At 51.8% G+C, this 11,544-nt stretch overlaps 1 protein-coding gene across 5 annotated transcripts; it reads left to right on the plus strand.

The window, feature by feature from the left end:
- Positions 1 to 3,900: 3,900 nt before the first annotated feature.
- Positions 3,901 to 10,856, plus strand: LOC117867174 (zinc finger protein 501-like). 5 transcript variants are annotated; one of them, XM_034751997.1, is made up of 5 exons: positions 3,904 to 4,134; positions 4,697 to 4,737; positions 5,390 to 5,516; positions 7,991 to 8,104; positions 9,689 to 10,856. In XM_034751997.1, exons 2-5 carry the CDS (start codon positions 4,714 to 4,716, stop codon positions 10,591 to 10,593), a joined length of 1,170 nt encoding a protein of 389 aa, XP_034607888.1. In that variant the 5' UTR covers positions 3,904 to 4,134; positions 4,697 to 4,713; the 3' UTR covers positions 10,594 to 10,856. The 5 variants fall into 5 exon arrangements, with proteins under 5 accessions (XP_034607891.1, XP_034607888.1, XP_034607887.1 ...); XM_034751996.1 differs by having other exon boundaries at positions 3,905 to 4,134; positions 4,647 to 4,737; XM_034751998.1 differs by having other exon boundaries at positions 3,905 to 4,091; positions 4,647 to 4,737.
- Positions 10,857 to 11,544: the final 688 nt, after the last annotated feature.

Here is an 11,544-nt window from a genome sequence, read left to right on the forward strand (position 1 = left end):
GCTTCACCCCCCCCCACTCGTTGCTCATTCTTCCCCACCCTTACTCACTTTCACCGGGCTGGGGCAGAGGTTGGGGTGCGGGAGGGGGGTGAGAGCTCTGGTGGGGGGTGCAGGCCCTGGGATGGGGCCGGGGATGAGGGGTTTGGGGTGCGGGAGGGGGCTCCGGGCTGGGGCAGAGGCTTGGGGTGCGGGAGTGGGTGCAGGCTCCGGTAGGGAGTTAGGGTACGGGAGGTGGCTCAGGGCTGGGGCAGAGGATGAGGGGTTTGGGGTGCGGGAGGGGGTACAGGCTCTGGCTGGGGATATGGGCTCTAGGGTAGGGCCAAGGATGAGGGGTTTGGGGTGCAGGAGGGGTCTCAGAGCTGGGGCAGAGGGTTGGAGTGCAGAAGGGGGTGCAGGCTCCAGGAGGGAGTTTGTGTGTGGGAGGGAGCTCAGGACTGGGGCAGGGGGTTGGGGTGTAGGAGGGGGTTCGGGATGCGGGCTGGCTCCTAGGCGGTGCTGACCTCAGGCAGGTCCCGGGAAGCAGCAGCCTGTCTGGCTCCTAGGTGGGTGATGTTACCTCAGGCAGCTCCCAGTTGGCGGCACAGAAGGGCTAAGGCAGGCTCCTTGCCTGCCCTGGCTCTGCGCAGCTCCCAGAAGTGGCCGGCATGTCTGGCTTCTAGGCAGAGGAGCCAGGGGGTTCTGTGTGATGCCCACGCCCACAGGTGCCGTCCCCGCAGCTCCCATTGGCTGCAGTTCCTGGCCAATGGGAGCTGCGAAGCCAGCCCTTGGGGCGGGGGCAGCACGCGGAGGCCCCTGGCCACCCCTCCGCCTAGGAGCCACAGGATATGCTGCCGCTTCCAGGAACCGTGTGGAGCCAGGGAGGCAGAGAGCCTGCCTTAGCCCCACTGTGCCACCAACCAGACTTTTACAGCCCGGTCAGCAGTGTGACCGGAGCCGCCGGGACCCTTTTTGATCAGGTGTTCTGGTGGAAAATTGGACACCGGGCAGCCCTACTGGCGGTCCGGATTTGGCCTGCAGTCCGCCTATTGATTCCCCCAGCCTATGCCATGCTCATAGCGACTGAAGCATGCGTCTCCGTCCAGAGGGCAGAGCGGAGAATCCAGGGGAAATTCCTCCTAACTCCCAATAGTTAGAGGTTGGCTTATGTCAGGGGTGGCCAAACTTACTGACCCTCTGTGCTGCATACGATAATCTTCAGACGTTCGAGAGGCAGGTGTGTCTGCCAGGGCTCAGGGCTTCTCCCTGCTGCAGGGTGGTGGGGCTAGGGACTTCTGCCCTGCGGGGCGGGGGGTCTCAGGGCTCCTGCTGAAGGAGAAGCCCTGAGCTCCCTCTCCACTCCAGTCTGGTAAGCGGAGAATGGGGGAGAGGGGTGTGGAGAGCTCCGGGAGCCACACTTTAACTGTAAAAAAACCTGAGATTTTGCCACCTCTTATACCCTGAAGCATGAGGGTTTGTATCATTTCCAAGACTCCTGGCTTTAGGGGTGATTATTTTGTTATTACATCACACGATATTCTTGGGCATCAGCTTTCGTGAGTAAAAACCTCACTTCTTCGGTTGCATCCGAAGAAGTGAGGTTTTTACTCATGAAAACTTATGCCCAAATAAATCTGTTAGTCTTTAAGGTGCCACCAGACTCCTTGTTGTTTTTGTAGATACAGACTAACACGGCTACCCCCTGATACTTGACACGATATTCTTGTTACACATAGAACAATCCGAATTTAAATTCCGCGGAGCTATCTATTTTACACCCCTGCTAACATAGTATCTGAGTACCTCACAACCTTTAAAGTGTTTATACTCTTTGAGATAGGGGAGTGCTACTATTCCCATTTTACACGTGGGGAGCTCAGGCACAGGGAGGTTGTGCCCTTCCCCAGGTCACACAAGACGTTTGTGGCAGAGCAGGGAACTGGGAATTGAATCCAGCTCTTCCAAGTCCTAGGCTAGTGCCTTAGCCATTGGCCATCCTTCCTTCTCTGGTTTTTTTAAAGCTTCTGTAACATGTTGTGGCAATGAGTTCCACAGGTTAATTGTTCATTCTCTATAAAAGTATTTCCTTTTGTCAGTTTTGAACTGACCACCTGTCAATTTCCTTGAATGTCCCCATGTTCTTGTATTATGAGAAAGGATGAATAGAAGCTCCCAGTGTACCGTCTCTAGAACATTCACTAATTTGTATATAGTGTTTTCTCTTAGTTTCTCATGTCCTTGTTTAGAAGATGGGGCTCAGCTCCCATTGTTGGGCACTAGCCGTTGTTTGTTTCTCTTCTGTGGTGGACTCTTCCTCTTGCTGCTGGGTCAGGGTGTTGTTGCTCTTGAAATTTGGGATGGGGAGATGTTTGGGGACTTTACAATCTAGTTTAAATTTAAAAAATCGCATTACAAACTTTTAAAACCAGCTTGTTACCCTGTTTCCTTCTCCCCCACCCCCCTTTCTCCAGCTCCAGGAGAGAGACTGGCTTATTTGCCCCTTATTCAGTCCCACTCAGTAGAAATCATTTGCTTCTCCAGTGGAAATTTGTGGCAGGCTACAAGAAAACAATTCCTAATGATGAGGAGACTTTGGCCATGTGAAATAGTCTCCTCCTCAAGAGAAAGGGCATCACTAGCGCTTCCATCACTAGGGACATTGAAAATCTACGTAAAATTAGATAAAGTCCTGGAAAATAGGCTACAGACTAGGGTTAGGCAACCTATGGCACGCATGCCGCCTTCGGCACGTGAGCTGATTTTCAGTGGCACTCACACTGCCCGGGTCCTGGCCACCGGTCCGGGGGGCTCTGCATTTTAATTTAATTTTAAATGAAGCTTCTTAAACATTTTAAAAACCTTATTTACTTTACATACAACCATAGCTTAGTTATATATTATAGACTTATAGAAAGAGACCTGCTAAAAACGTTAAAATGTATTACTGTCACGCAAAACCTTAAATTAGTGTGAATAAATGAAGACTCGGCACACCACCTCTGAAAGGTTGCCAACCCCTGCTATAGACAATTCTACACAGACTCCCAGGAGATGAGAGTGAGGGCCTGAGAGATTCAGAGAGGGGAACTGCTGCGGGATATACTGGGATCGGGGGAGGCTGAGAGAAGCTTGGCAGAATTCAATTTTTTTTACAATTTTAATGGATAATATTGATTTTTATTTTTAAGCACTGTCTTTGATTTTTATCCAGCTACACTTTCGCCATTGTAAGGAAATTAGACATGGCGGGGACCAGACAAGAATCGTTTAATGACAGCAGACACTGACATTCATAAAGTTAAAGCTTTGTAACCACTGGGAAACACAAACTGTCAACATCACATGTCAAGATACACGAAGTAAATATCTTGAAACCAAACTCAAATAAGTCCTCAAGCGGCATTTTTCTTACTTTGCCTATCTCTACATTTTGATTATGGATGGAAATACTTTTGCGTCCGTTCGCGCGTGTCCAGTGAAATCGACGTTTATTGATGCTTGCGGTGTTGTAGCAAAAACTGAATCCTTCTAAGCCTAGTTATAGAGAACAGAGACTTTTGGGAGACAGAGAGAGGGTCAGGTCAGAACAAAGCGACCCCTTTTAAATCCATCAGGAAGAGTTCAACCGGAGACACACCCACACCCACACATCCTCTGACAGAAGTGAGGGCATTTGGGCGGGAGATCCAGCCCTGTTCCAGGGGGATCCTAAACTAAAAGGGCCGCTGGGCTGATGGGAACCTGGTCCGGGTGAGGCTGCCCAGCCCTGGAGAACAGAGCTATGCCTGTCACATGCTGTTCTTTTCCCTCTGATTTTCTATTAGTTAAACAATGAGGAAGGATCCTGGACTGCTCTGTGGGGGAGGCTGTGTCCAGGTTTCTGTGGGGATGACCGCTAGAGGGTGACGGTTATTGTGGCAGGAGAAGCTGTGCCTCTCTCTCCTCTTGCTAGTTCCTGTGCTTTGGATACCAGGGGTTGAGCTTCCTGAGATGTAGCTGCCGCTGCTTGTAATTTGCAATCGCAACAGCCTCTCCTGTGCCCAGAGGCCTGCCTGAGCTGTTCTGCTCCTGACCCCAGGGAGAGATCTCACAGCAAGGCCCTGTTCCTAGCCAAGGTGGGGCCTGTCTCTGGCTCTGACTAGCCCTAGGGAGACACAGGTAATTGAGAGAGAGAACTCAAGCACTGACTGGCGATGGGCAGCAAGGGGACTATGTAAAAATGGCTGTGCCTTCTCCCCATCTCAGCTCCTTGTGTGCCCCCGACACACACAGGATCTCAGTTCTGTTAGCACTCGCCAGAGCCGGTGCAGGTCCGAGAGACCAGCGCTTCCAGGAATGGAACAATAACCCAGGCTCCCAGCCAGAGGAGAAATGAGAAATGCTCCCTCCCCTTTCCCTAAGTCAGTTTTCTGCTTCTGTCTAGTAAACATGCTGATGGAACTGGTTTCACCAAAACAGCTTCTTTTCAGTCTGCCTTTGCAGGGCTGGTAAAGGGAGAGTTTAAAATATTTTGGTGTTCTTAGCCCGGTGCCAGGTGCCAGATCTGCACTATCAAGCATTTTACCAGCACCACACAGCCTGCAAATTTTGCATGCAGACAGAGACTGGAGAGAGGACCAGGCTTTAAAATGGTCGGGAGCCCGGCCTCATCTCTCCCCATTTGCCCTCAGTGCCCTGACAAGCTGAGGAATAAATAAGACCCACCTTGTGATCGTTTCAGGGGGACAGAAAAGAGAAATGGCTGCACTGGAGCCAGCTAAGGTAAGGCATTTTCATGGGGCTGGGGGGGCTTGTTATGCAGGGAGAGGACTAAATACACAGGAAGGTGGAGGAGGGGAGAGAGTGCAGCCTGCCAGGATGCGTTCGAAACAGGGGCTGACTTGTAGGATCAAGGAGATGACTGGGGAAGGGAGAAATCCCCGAGCTACAGCATATGGGTCAAATCCCAGCACTTTCCTCTCTGTGCTGGGCAAAGGCTGCTGGGAATTGTTTCGGGCAGGATGGGTGAATAATAGAGCATCATTGAGAAGTTTCTGATTGAATCTCCCAGTCTTGCCAAGACCCAGACGTGAAGCCACAGATCCCAAGATGGGGGCAAATTAATGGAAAAGTGCCCGGAGCTCAGGACCCAGCCACATTCTGCCTCTGGGCTTCCGAGCGTTGGCATTTCGGAGTTCAGTGATGTCTGAGGCGGGTATGGAGTGCGTGGTGGGCTTACACCTGGGGGGAAGCAGGCCTGCATTGAGGGGTCCCGTGAGAACGTGGTGCCAGTTGAGTCTAACCGGAGCTCTAGGTGAACTATTGCCTTGCCGTGCCACAGACTATAAGGTACGGGAGACTGGGGCACATGGCTTGGGCAGTGGGATTGTTCATGAACCAGCAGGTACTGAGTGGGCAACGCTTGTGATTTCAGGTCCCGGTGACATTTGAGGATGTGGCTGTGTATTTCTCTCGGGAGCAATGGGGCCTTTTGGACGATATGCAGAGGGCCCTCTACAGGGACGTCATGCAGGAGAATTACCAGACTCTGGTCTCACTGCGTAAGGATTAAGCTCTTCTCGTTTATTTGAAGCTCTGTGGAGGAGCTTGTGTTTGTGGCCTTGGTGTTTCCAAGCCCATGCTTGAGCGTCCACACTGCATTGTAACCTAGATTTACAATTGCGAAACCCAGATCTCACAGCCATACCAACGCATTCATACTGCACCACACAGACCTTCTGACTCGGGTCTGTGGCTTGGCCTGCGTTCAAAATAACAGGGCTTGGACCTGAGCCACAGCAGGACTTGAGCTCTGACCCGCCCCACTAGCAGGGTCTAGGACTCAGGTACTTGCTGATGTGAGTCAGACTGATTTGTGTGTGGATGGAAGTGGGGCTTGGGCTGAAACCTGAGTCAGAGCTTGGGTTTAGTGTGCAATGTGGACATACCTTAGAAGTCTGGGGATCCAGCCAGGCCTGGAGTGGCAGGGGGAGACCCCAGACAATACCTTTCAAGTAGCCCATAAATGAGTGAGCACTTTGCGGGGGTGGGGAGGGATTGAACCCTTGTGGGTATTCCTCCCCACCCCCTTATATGCAAATTTTATCCACCTGGATTTAATTGTTACATTCTCACTGGCCTTTCTGTTACATAACTTGTTTAAAACATGGCCCACTCTCTCCCCTTTGGGGTTTTCTAACAAAATGAAAAAGGTGTGATATTCAAAATGATGCATAATTAGGCAGGGAAATCATTAAGGCCAAGAATTTAGGATGGGACATTTATATGCATAATAAGATAAAAACATAAAACTATTACTGATAAAATTTTCAGGGGCCACAAAGATTGGAGAAGTTCTAAATAATGAAGAGGACAGGTCATTGATACAGAGCAATCTGGATCCCTTGATAAACTGGGTGCAAAGAAAATACTTATTTTAATGAGGCCAAATGTAAAATTATACATCTAGGGACAAAGAATTTAGGTCCCACTTACAGGATGAGGAGACTCTGTACTGGGTAGGAGTGACGCTGAGAAAAGACTTGGGGATCGTGGTGGATAACCAGCAGAACGAGAGTTCTTGGTGCAATCCTAATGCAGTCCTAGGGTGTATAAATGGGAATATCAAGTAAGCACAGGGAGGTTATATTACTTCCCTGTTTGGCACTGGTGTGATCATTACTGGAATACTGTGTCTAGTTGTGGCACCCATAATTCAAGAAGGATGTTGATAAATTGGAGAAGAGCCAGGAGAATGATTCAATGATTGTAAAACTTGCCTTATGATTAAGGAAGTCGCATGGCCTGTGTTATCCAGGAGGTCAGATGAGATGATCACAGTGGTCTTGTCTGGCCTTATACAACCCTCATGCTTCAGGGTTTAAGCTAATCTGTAGAGATGCGGGTGAGACCTAACATGGGGAGCAGATTATTCCACATTTGCTTAATGCAAAATTGCTTGTTCCGTCCTCTGGACTGGCCTGGGCATTGGACTACATGGACCTTGAGTCTGATCAGTCTGGCAATTCCTATGTTCTGCTCTTCTTTGTATTTCACTACATCGCGTCTCCCTATTTCTTTTTCTCTCTGGATCCCCCTTTCCCGCCCTTTGCGGTTCTCTTTGCCTTCTCTTCCACTGTTCTCCCCTTGTGTCTCCTCCTTCCTCCCACAATCCTTCTTTTCAATCATCTCCACACCTTCCCTCCGCCTCCCCTCGGTCCAGTGTCTCCCACAGCTCTCCAGTCACAGCCACACACCCATAATCTAACCCTCACACGCCACAGTCACTCTCCATCCCCCGACAAGCATATACAGCACCAGTCGCACGCAGTCAGAGAGACACGCCCACCAGTCACTGGCTTCTCTGTCCAACTCACCTTCACCGGACACCCCCACCCCCAGTAACACAGTTGCAAAAGCCTCTTGAGGTGATGCTGGGTTTGCTCCGGGTCACAACCCTCCCGCCCTGCAGAGCAGCTGGAGTACGCAGCGCAGGGAAGTCAGAGTCCCTTCTTGAAGACGGGGATGGCTGGGCAGGATGCATGAATAGCGGCAGATGTGATGGCTGCCACCTTGGCCAACACGCCAAGCTGCGGGAGAGTCTGCCACCTCCCCGTCTCCTCCCATAGGGAAGGCTGTTCAGAGGCAGAACACTGTCCGGGGCTTTCAGTGGGGAGAGCACGGTGCGATTCCCCTGTACAGAGGCTCACCGTGTCCCCTCACCTCCTGGGGCTGGTTCCAGGCGCTGAGAGGCCCCGGTCTCACTGCAGTAGAGATAGCAGCAAGTACCAGGCTTATTAATTTCTCTTTGGCTAAGTTATGTGCAGGACCCTGAATCAGCGATAAGGGGCACAACACATCTCCCAGACACTGTGTGGCTTTCCCAAGGGCCTCGGGGAACATCCCCCATCTATTCAGGTGAAACGGCTCCTCCCAGCAGAAAGAGTTTAAATCAGGGTTTAAATCAGGGGCCATTCTTCGTAACAAACAGTCGAGGAATATTTGACAAACGTTGATTTCCTTTCTCCCTGAGCAGGATCTTCCATTCCCAAACCTGACGTGATTTCCCAGCTGGAACGAGGGGAAGAGCCCTGGGTCCCAGACCTCCAGAGCTCCCAGGAAAGGGAGGTCCCAAGAGGTGCCCGAACAGGTGAGAAATAGGCTAAACCACCTCAGGAGCTGTCAGTGGAATGAAGATCTGGGAATCCAGCAGCACTTTCATATCTTCTCATCTCCCTCTTATCTCTTCCACTATCGTATCTGCTGTGGGTGATGCCCACATGGCTGATGTCAGTCAGGGCTGTCTACCCATCCTAACTCACATCTGGCAGGGGTCTGTCCCCTCACCCATCCTTTCAGTGTAAATTCAGGGGGTGTGGCATCAGAATTGTTCCCTTTCCCTCTGTCTTCGGGGGACAGTTCAGGGATTCGATTCCTGATTTTCAGTCTCATTGCAACAAACCCTGCTTGTCACTAGACATTGCCAATTGGAGTTGCTTTTTAATAGATGAATTTAAAAAAACCAACAACCCTTTTTCTGATCTAGCCTACTAGCAGTATGTCCTAAAATTGGAATATAGGGTTTCTTGCTCCCCTGGTTATATCTTGAAGGATTTTTGGATGGGCCTGCGAGCAAAACAGCCAAAGATTCCCAGGCCCCCTCGCTCCTCTCTGTGCACACCCCTGCCTGCTGCTGGCGGCCTGTTCGGTGTCATGTCTGCTACTGCTGTTACCGGTAAACAATCTCTGGCAGAGATGTCAGACTCTCCCCTTCTCATCTCTTTCTGTTCTGATTGATGACTGGGATTGCAGTAGGACACAAGATCCCCGTGCATGGGCCAAGACCCCCTGGTGCTCGGTGCTCTGCAAACACAACAAAAAGAGCTGACAACAGACAAGAGGCAACAGATGGATACAGACAGATGAGGGGAGCCCAAGGAAACAGTCAGACGATGGGGTTACTTGTAGGAACAAAAGGGACCCATGGCTTTTGCAAGTTCAGTTCCCTTTTCACAGGTTTCCTTCCTGCCCCCCCACACCTTGCAGGAAATCACAGGCGCTAGTTTCCTCCTTTCCCCAGGGCTGCTCAACCCCCATTCAGCCCCGGGTCCAGTTCCCACCCCACCCCCTCCCCCAAGGCCCCACCCCGACCCAGGGCCGGCTCTGGCTTTTTTGCCGCCCCAGGCAAAAAAGCCTCCGGCCGCCCCTGCCCCCCAGCGCGGCAGGGGAGGGCATGGGGGGGGGAGGGCGGCCGGAGCCCCGGGGGGAGGGCGGTGAGCCCCGGCCGGGGCTCCGCTCTCCCCGGCGGCCGGAGCCGGAGCACCGCACCGTGCCGCCCCCTCCAGGTGCCGCCCCAAGCACAAGCTTGGTGGGCTGGTGCCTGGAGCCGGCCCTGCTCCGACCCCACCTCTTCCTGCCCCCGCCTGGCCTCTTCCCGCCTGGTTCTGCCCCCCTCCCCCGAGCGTGCCCCACTCCTTCCCCTCTCCCCCCAGCGCCACCTGCATGCCGTGGAACAGCTGACTGTGGCAGGCAGGAGCCGCTGGGAGGGAGGGGGAGTAGATGATCAGCGAGTGGGGCTGTTGGTGGGTGGGAGGCGCTGGGGGGAGGGGAACTGGCTGCCGGTGGGTGCTAAGCACCTACGAATTTTTTTCCGTGGGTGCTCCAGAGCTGGAGCACCCATGGAGTCGGCATCTATCAGGAAATGACTCATGTCTGGATTCTCTTCTTATTCCAGCAGGGGACGACGTCATCGCCCAGAGGAATCCCGCAGGCGATAGGCCGACCATATGCAATGAGTGCGGGAAGAGCTTCAGAGGGAGCTCAAACCTCGTTCAGCATCAGAGGATCCACACGGGGGAGAGACCTTACAAATGCGCGGCCTGTGCGAAGAGCTTCCGCCAGCGCTCGCACCTCCTCCAGCACTGGAAGATCCACACGGGGGAGAGACCCTTTGAATGCCCCGACTGCGGGAAGAGCTTCAGTGTGAGCTCCGCCCTCATTAGGCACCAGAAAACTCACACGGGCGAGAGACCCTACGCATGCACCGAGTGCGGGAAGAGCTTCAGCGTGAGCTCCGCCCTTACTAGGCACCAGCGCATCCACACAGGCGAGCGGCCCTACGTGTGCGCCGAGTGCGGGAAGAACTTCAGTGTGAGCTCCCACCTCGTGCAGCACCAGCGCATCCACACGGGGGAGCGGCCCTACGTGTGCGCTGAGTGTGGCCGGAGCTTCAGCCAGAGCTCCCACCTCCTCCAGCATCAGAGGGTCCACACAGGCGAGCGGCCCTACGAATGCACCGAGTGCGGGAAGAACTTCAGCCAGAGCTCGGACCTCATCAAACACCAGAGAACCCACTCGGGAGAGCGACCCTACGAATGCCCTTGCTGCTTTAAAAGCTTCACCTGGAACTCAGTGCTCATTAAACACCAGAGAGTGCACATGGGACTGAGACCCTATGAGTGTGGCCAGTGCGTGGAAAGCTTCAGCTCTCATCATCCCTCAGAGAAACCACACACGGCACAAACCCCACTGATGGAGCATCGGGACATGAGCCAGTGTAATGCATTTGCTCCTATGAGCAAGTCACTTCAACTCTCTGTGCTGCGTCTTCCACCTCTGCCTAAAGGAAAATGGGAATAATGGGATCCTCTGGTCTTTGCTTATAGGATAGGGCTCTGCTCACCCATCACCAGCTGGGACTTTTCCTGGAATTATAGGGTTTGGGAGGTTTCTTTTCCTTTTACTATAGAGTGGGTTGAGTGCTGTTTCTGGAAATCCAGGTTTAGGAGATTTTCCAATGAGTTTGGTTCCAGTTTCAGTAAAGTCTTTATCTGTTGCTGCGGGTCCTTGGAATTTGGGTTTGAAATGTTAAAAATTCTCAATAAAAGTTTGCATTAAGATACCATTGTCTTGCAATTTTTATTAGTACTCAGAGTGCAAGAGGCTAATTTCTCCAGATCGAATTATTTCCACTTTTCGGTATGCAGCCCATTTACTAATAGTGTCTGTGAATGTCCAGGAGACAGGCACATGAGATCCCAACGTGGTGACTCAGAGAAATGTAAACTCTTCCAGCAGCAGATCCACTCTTGCTCCCTGGTACTAATTCGAACTTTTGTCTCTCCTCTCCGGATTATATTTAACTTCTTTAGACCCCATTTCAACAAAGCACTTCAAATGCTTATGTCCCCTTGACATCAGTGAGACTTTAACAAGTGTTTAAAGTTAGTAAGTGGTGTGTTGAGTAGAGATGAACATAAGCATGTGTTTTAGAGTTTTGCTAAATCAGAGTTTAATTCCCTAACTTCCAGGACTGTCAGTTCGACAGTGGGATTGTTTATTCAGGGTGGGTTTTCAAAAGCACCAGAAGGAGTTATTGGATTTCAGTGGGAGCAGGGCACATAAATCACATCTTAATAAGGGTAGTTAGTCGGCGCAAGGTGGCAGCAAGGTTTGGGCTTCCTTCACAGAAGAGAGATGGATCGGAGCTACATTTTTAAACCACTGCACAAAGAATTACATCCTCTTACTTGTTAATACCGGTTGTTATGCTTGTAAATGTGGAGATCATTGTGATGAGTCACAGAATTC

The sequence above is a fragment of the Trachemys scripta genome, chromosome 17 (genome assembly GCF_013100865.1).
Source record: "Trachemys scripta elegans isolate TJP31775 chromosome 17, CAS_Tse_1.0, whole genome shotgun sequence".
Classification (NCBI taxonomy): Eukaryota; Metazoa; Chordata; order Testudines; family Emydidae; genus Trachemys; species Trachemys scripta.

Coding starts and splice junctions, on each gene's coding strand:
- LOC117867174 (XM_034751997.1), top strand. CDS start 4,714: ATGGCTGCACTGGAGCCAGCTAAG. Junction 5,517..7,990: donor CCAGACTCTGGTCTCACTGC/GTAAGGATTAAG, acceptor CTCCCTGAGCAG/GATCTTCCATTCCCAAACCT. Junction 8,105..9,688: donor CCCAAGAGGTGCCCGAACAG/GTGAGAAATAGG, acceptor TTCTTATTCCAG/CAGGGGACGACGTCATCGCC.